Here is a 7,676-nt window from a genome sequence, read left to right as displayed (position 1 = left end):
TGCCTGCCTACAGTCTTCTGGCACCTCACTTGCTCTCCAAGAATTCTCAAAAATAATGGACGGAGGCTCAGAATTTACATCCGTGAGTTCTTTTGGATGCAGTTCATCTGGCCCCGATGACTTAGTTTCATTTAAAGAAACTAGGTGTTTATTTACAACCCCTATGCCAATCCTAGGCTGAAACTCATCATGTGTTCCCTCATCATGTGTTCTGTTTTTGCCATGGTGAGCACCGTTTCCCTCTCAAGAGAAGTCTGTGAAACATTAGAGAAATAAAGCGGTTCTGCAGGTGAAATACAATCCAGTGTCCCCTGATGCTTATTGCTTTGAAGAACTGGAACATACGTTTAAGATCAAATTATCTGGAAGGAGTTGCCAATGTCCTTGTGGAAAATGGAATTTGACTGAATCCCTCTTTGAAAGGGCTGTGCCTGATTGCTAGACAATCAGGGAACTATGAACTAGGAAACCAGGAAGCACCTTCTGGGCAGTCAGGCATCAACTGGGGGTCACACCACTATACCTATCATGTGGAGCCCCATTCAAGACTTTTGCCCAGGATCCCACTTCTGGCTCCCTTCCCTCTCTGTAAGGACAAGGACCCCTTGACATGGTTTTGGATCCTGTGAGAGGACGTGGCTAAAGCACGTAATAAGGGGAAAGATCCCACACTGCACTCTCAGCTCTCTCTCTGTACTCTACAACCAAATGAACCTAATCTTCAAAAGCTTTGTCTGATAGGAGAAAAAAGGAGAGAGCCATTTCCTCACATAACTCAAAACAGCCAAGTCACTGGGCCAATGGAGAAATGATTAAAGATATCCCAGCAGTATGAAATCGAGGAGGCTTCTTGAACGGAATTACTGCACAGCTGTGTGAAACTGCTCCCCCTGCTGGTTAATGTAAGTAAATGGTCAACATGAGTTCCAGTTTCCACAAGGGAAATGTGAGGTTCCTTTCTACTCTGTCAAGGGTTTACGTTTCTGTGCTGCGAATATTTTCCAATTCCTGAAGTCAACATACAGAAATGACATCCGTACTTCATACTCAGAGTGTTATGCTTTTGAAATCCATTGTCCTTTCCTTTCCCTTTATTCAAGCAGCTATTTGTGTGATGTGGTAAAAAGGTTCTTCCGCTTTTTGCAGATTTTGACATGCAGTGAAATTATGGAATGAATTATAGCCAAAGGTAATGACGCATCTCACACCATGTTTTAGACTGCCCTGGGTTTTACAGGAATCTTGGCTATCCACAGTTTGACATTGGCTCTCGTAGCCAGGAAACTGAGATATCTACTCCAGAAGGTGGGTATATCTGGAGTAGATCTAAATTTACTGCCTACCATTTTCTTCTCACCTTGACAAGGAGAGTATTCCATCTTTCTGTGTTTATACCTCTGAGGATGCCAGTCACAGTTACTGGTGAAACATCAGGTTTGACATGAAGGGAAATGATGGAAAATATTATAGTCAAAGCATCTGACACCATGTTTTACATGGGACTTTGGGCTGTCCTCAGTTTGACGTTGGCTTCCATAGCCAGGAAATAGCAAGACAGTTTAAGCATGCTGTTTATTTGTGGTATCTGGTTGTCAAGTGTTACATCCTTCCTGAGCAGATTTAACTGTTTTTGATGTGTGCTTTTAAAAAATCTATCATTGATTTTTATAAACTTTTGTGTCCTTGTGAGTCATTCTTTTGCTATTAGCCACCTTCAATTCAAGGGCGTAAGGAAGGATCTAACTATTTCAGATCAATGAGAAAAAATGAGTCCCTGTTTCATATACATTATTTTGTCATGCGGTAACAACTGGCACCCCTCTGCTTAAGAGACAAGTTTCCCCTTTTTGTACAACCAGCAGTTTGGCTCTGTGTCACTGTGGTTCTCGAGCACAGTAATAAACGGCTGTGTCTGCAGCTGTCAGGGAGTTCAGCTGGAGAGAAAACTCATTCTTGGAGGTGTCAGGAGAGATGGAGACCCTGCTCTGGAAGGTGGAGGCATAGTGAGTGATCCAGGTAGAGCTGCTGCTGTAGTATCCCCTTCCGATCCATTCCAGCCCTTCGTTGGGCGGCTGGCGGATCCAGTGGTAACCATATGTATCAGTGATGGAGGTACCAGTGACTGTGCAGGTCAATCTTAGGGACTCCCCAGGACTGACTGTTCCTTTTCCAGACTCTGTCAGCTTAATTTCAGAGAGGACACCTGTTAGGGGAAAAAAGAAATCATATAAAAAGAAAAAGAAATTGAGCAAAGTTATGAAATGGTACAGTAGATGGATGGCTGTTGGAGAGATTTTTAAGTTGTATGTACAGTCATTGTCCAAATTGCTGATTCCCCCCCCCCTTTATAAAGCATGAGTTATAGATAAGAAGTTCGGTTTCAGGTGGAACTGCTGAAAGGTTTAACATCTGAAATCCTGCAACAGGTCTCTAAACATCAAACAAAGGAAGCAGATAGAATTTTCTTCCACCTCCTCCATTTTTTATTCGAAGAAATGAAATCTCTGTTAGGAACACATACCCTGCTTAAGCACTGAGAAGATGCAAAGAATTAGAATGAAAGTCTCCATTATGTTTTCCATGATGGCTCCTACTGTTCATGAGAGGTCTATTTAAGCAGGGACAGCATAATAGCCTGATTTGCATATTATGTTCCTGCTTCATATTCAGCTATAAGGAGGACGCCTATCATTCCCTCCTCATCTTCCTTTGTCTTCTGTTTTCCTTTCACCAGGGCTGTTTTCCCAGCAATTCTATCAGAAGAAATACATTCAGGTTCACCCAGAGCCAACCTTCACCTCCTTCCATCTCTTCCATCTTGATTGCAAAGTCCAGATCTTGCCCTCTGCCATCAGCTGCTACAGGCCAGAAGAGAGGTTCCTCCATACAGCCATGTATTCCTAATGTGGTGCACCTTTGCGTTGGTTTGAACCCAATACTGAATTTTTTCATCCATGTTGGGAACTGCTTGTGACTGAAGAGTAGGGTTATAAATAGCACTGACGGAATGAATACATCATCCCCAGGCTTTTCTTGAAAGCTAAGGAAGCCCTCATTGAGTTTGTGTTGGCATTGTGGGCACCTGATGTGCCGAGACTAGGGATGAGCATGAACCACAAAAACGTGATTTGTTTCAGTTCAGTGGCTGAGCCACAGACTGAACCACAAACTGAACCGGGAGATTCACAGGCTAACCAAACAGTTCGTGGTTCGTGGCCCCCAGCAAACCCCATTGAACGGGACTGTTGTCCCTTTCAGTGGGTTTTGCAGAAAGCCTCAAAAAGAGCTGATCTCCCCACCACTGAGCGCTTTGGAGCTATCTTGTGTAGTCCCTTTAAAGTTTAATTGCTAATTTATTTATTTATTTATTTATTTTATTTATACCCCGCCCTCCCCGCATGCAGATACAGGGCGGCTTGCAACTACAAAATATAATACAATACCACAATTTAAAATCAGTTAAGGCACAGTTATAATGGATATAAAAGGAAAAAAGTAAGAATTCAAGCCAGAGACAACTGGCCATATCATATTAGGGAAGATGTCTTGGCCCCTTCTCTGTTGGTTCATATTTTTAAATAACCTCTGGATCGCCTGCAAAAGCTGAACTCTCCATGAGACTTTGCTACTCTGGTTAGTATGTGTGAGGGATCCATGCTTAGAATCACACTAGGTTCATTCACTTGCTTCTTAATGAGCTTACAACTGGGCAAAAAGATCTTTCATCCACTTCCTTCTGCCCAGTGCAAACCACCAGAAAGGATTTGGCTTCCTCCTCCAACTCTCCATTTCTGCTTTTTTTTTTGGCAAGTTACAGATTCTGTAATGGTTTGAGTGCGTGGCTGAGCTCCATAAGTGGATGAATTGCACAGTCAGTCTCTCAGGTAGGCAAGAAATGGTGTGGACAGTTGGCCGGACATTCTTTCCCTGCCCAACCCATGTACAAAGTTTCTGGATTGAGTTGGATCCACCCTTGAGGGCTTCCCTTCCCGTAGCAGCTCAATCCCAACTCAGCTGCTTCTCCAGGGTGCTCCCCCAATGGAAGCTGGATAGGTTCTAGGAAGCCACCTCCTAGGCAATCAATCAATCAATCAATTTAGCTCACATGACCAATGGTCTCAGGCACAGAATACAACAAACATGTAAACTCCTAGGCAATCAGGAAGCCACTGCCTAAGCAGTCAGGAAGGCACTGTGTAGGCAGTCAGGAAGCCACCGCCTAGGAAGTCAGGAAGCCACCAGCTAGACAATCAGGCTACAATTGCCTCCATTCCTCTGGCTCCTTTCCTCTTACTCCCTTCCCCCAGTTCCATCTCTGTATGAATAAGTTCCCTTTGCTGTTTTCTAGGTTGGTGTGAGATGAAGTGGGTAAAGAATGTAACAAGGAGGGAGGATGCTTTCAGACTTTGCTGGCCAGGTTGTGCTGTGATCTGTGTCCCTGTACTCTACAACAAACCAAACCTGCTCTACAAAGGTTTCCTCTGCTGTGAGAAAGAGGGCTAGAGCCAGGAATTAGCCTCTTTATCATACAAGGAATGGCATTTCCACACATGTCTTGCCGTGGTTTCTGAACTAAAATCAGCTAAATCACTGGTTAGATGGTCTAAAGAGAAGAGGGAAGATATTGCATCAGTATGAGACCAAGCATGATTCTTGAACAGAACGGTCTGGCTCTGTGAAACTGCTTCCCCCTGCTGGTTACTGTAAGAAATTATCAACCTGAATTTCAGTGTCTACAAGGGAAATGTTAGTCTGATTCTGCATTGGCATTTCCCTCCATTGTTTTATGAAACCTACCTTGGAACAGAAATTCCCTTCGCAGGGCTCTTTTTGTAGAAAAAGCCCAGCAGGAAGTCATTAGCATAATAGGCCACACCCAACAACAGAAACTCATTAACATATTAGGTCGCACCCCTGACAGCACAGCTCATTAGCACATTAGGCCGCACCCCCATGTTACCAGAAGTGTGGTTATCCAGCCACACCCACCTTTTGCTTCTTATTCTTTTTACCTTGTTTGTTGTCAAAACCCAGGGCTTTTTTTGGAGCAGGAACTTCTTTGCATGTTAGGCCACACACCCCTAATGCAGCCAATCCTAATGAGTCTCTGCTGTTGGGTGTGGCCTATTATGCTAATGAGTTCCTGCTGGGCGTGGCCAACTTGGGAGCCAGCCAGAACTCCATTCCTGATCATTCCTGCCCCAAAATAGCCCTGCCCTTCTGCATTGCATCTTGCTTTCATTTTCTTTTATCATTGGATTTTATGGTACCCTCCACACTACTTGCCACTTTTACTTCTTTTGATCATCAGGTTTTATGGTACCTTCTGCACAGATTTATGGCTGTTCAGGGGTGACTTTGCAGTCATTATGGTGTTGCCCCAGGGTATTTGAATGCGGTTGTGAGCGGGACTTTTTCCTCCCTGTTGAGAAAATGTCAAGTGAATGCCATATGTCAAATCACCATTAGGATCCTTTCTATCCCATCAATGGTTGACATCCTTATGCTGAGCATTTTCCATCAGTTGTACTTAGTGCACAAAAATGACATCACTTCTTCACACTCAGCAGATGATTACCATTTGGAATTTTGTGACCTCAAATTTGGCGAGTAGTTATTGACTAAGATGGCTCATAATGGGTAAACTGAAGACAAATTCATGCAGATGCATGTGAACAAATTTTAAACATCACAGGCCACCAGAGAAAGACCAGATGTGTTGTTACTATTATGCTTGCACAACAGTGTGTTACCAAGATACTTCCTCAAACTAAATTAGGAAGAATTCCACACCAGACTAAGGTATTCTGCTCACTTCATCCAAACAACAAGTGTATAAAGTAGATTAGGCTTAGTCTGGTGTGATTGACCCATAGGTAACAAGACCAAGCCTCCCAGCTTCTCAGGGAATCAAACCAGAAAAGTCAGTCCTGCAGAGCAGGACTCCAATCTGAGTTTCCGAGACAAAACAGGTGGTCAAGAGTCAAGACTTTTGGATTTAGGCTTTGAGGTTAATTGAAGGCAAAAACCACAACAGAGTAAAAATATTTATTAAGGCGCAAAAATATTTGACCCATCTAGAGACCAGAGAGGTTATGTAACACTCTCTCTCTGTTGCTAGGCACATGATACAGTTGATAGCTTGGTACCATCTACAGCTGAAAACAATTTAGCAAAGTCACAGTGCTCTCTCTGCTATCTCTGACTCTTGAGAAAGTTTCTCTAGGCCTTTATGCAGCCAAGTGCCGCATGACTGATTGAGCTCCCATCTCTGGTTCCCACTCCTGCCAATCTAGCAGTTCAAAAGAAAGAAATTGCAAGTAGATAAATAGGTAGCTCTTCAGTGGGAAGGTAACAGGGTTCCATGCACCTTGGCATTTTGTCCTGCCGGGCACATGACCATGGAAACATCTTCGGACAGCTCTGGCTCTTCGGCTTGGAAATGGAGATGAGCACCACAACCCTAGAGTCGGAATCGACTGGCTTTCGAGCAAGGGAAACCTTTACCTAGAACAGGAAAACCATTTTTCTTTACACATTTACTGGGATTATTAATAAAATTGCAATAAGTGCAGCCTATTTGGCATGATACAGAGCCCAGATGTAAAGAAGACAAATGGTGTCAATCAGTCAAGAATGGCAGTGCCCCAAGTATAAACCTAATACTCTAAATGTTTCAAATAAATTAGGAAGCAGAACTAAGTCTCTCTTTCATAGATGTCCCCTTGTCCTGCACTTCAAAATGTTTTTGGATTCTGGTGGTGGAAAGTGTTGTCAGGTCACGGCTGATTTATGGCAGTCCTGTAGGTTTTTCAAGGCAAGAGACATTCAGAGGTGGTTTGCCATTGCCTGCCTCGGCGTTGTGACCCTGGTACTCCTTGGAGGTCTCCCGTTCAAAAGCTAGCCAGGGCCGTCCCTGTTTAACTTCTGGGATCTGATGCGATTGGGCTAGCTTGGGCTACCCAGGTCAGGGCGTTTTGGATTCTAGCCTGAACAAAAACAGAACTGTCTGGCCGAGATGCAAGCGTCCCCTTTTTGTACAGATGCCAGCTTGTCTCTGTGTCACTGTGGTCGTCGCGCACAATAATACATGGCTGTGTCTGCAGCTGTGAGGGAGCTTAAGTGGAGAGAATAATAGTTCCTGGGGGAGTCGAGAGAGATGGAGACCCTGCTCCGGAAGGCTGAAGTATAATCAATGTGCCAGCTAGAGCCCATGTAGAACCTTCTCCCTATCCATTCCAGCCCTTGGTTGGGTGGCTGCCGGAACCAGTTGTAAATATATCCATCCATGATGGAGGTACCAGAGACTGTGCAGATGAGTCCAATGGGCTCCCCAGGTTTGACTATTCCTATGCCGGGCTGAGTCAATTGAATTTCAGAGAGGGCACCTAGTAGAAAAAAGAAATGTTAGAATTGAGTACAGTTCTAAAATGCTAAATTATACACATGGCTGTTGAAGAGATCTTCCAGTTGCTTGTTCAACAATTGGCAAAATCTGACTTCTTGCTTTGGAATCCCCCCAAAAGATATCAATTATAGGTAAGAACTTTAATTTAAGCCAAAGCTATTTAGTGGTTTAACATCTGGAATTCTTCAACAGATAAAGGAGGCTGATAGTATTTCCTCCCACCCGCTCCATCTTTCTTAGAAGAAAGAAAATCACCATTAGGAACAAA

The 7,676-nt window shown here is 43.8% G+C and overlaps 1 gene segment (V, D, J or C); it reads right to left on the bottom strand.

The window, feature by feature from the left end:
• Nucleotides 1-1,874: 1,874 nt before the first annotated feature.
• Nucleotides 1,875-2,817, bottom strand: LOC107112322. The segment is given in 2 exon segments: nt 1,875-2,203; nt 2,793-2,817. Coding segments are annotated over 2 exon segments (354 nt in total).
• Between the last annotated feature and the right edge of the window lie 4,859 nt (nt 2,818-7,676).

Source organism: Gekko japonicus, unplaced genomic scaffold, assembly GCF_001447785.1.
Source record: "Gekko japonicus isolate JY-2015 unplaced genomic scaffold, Gekko_japonicus_V1.1 scaffold146, whole genome shotgun sequence".
NCBI lineage: Eukaryota > Metazoa > Chordata > Lepidosauria > Squamata > Gekkonidae > Gekko > Gekko japonicus.
This window is presented reverse-complemented; position numbering and strand designations above follow the sequence as displayed.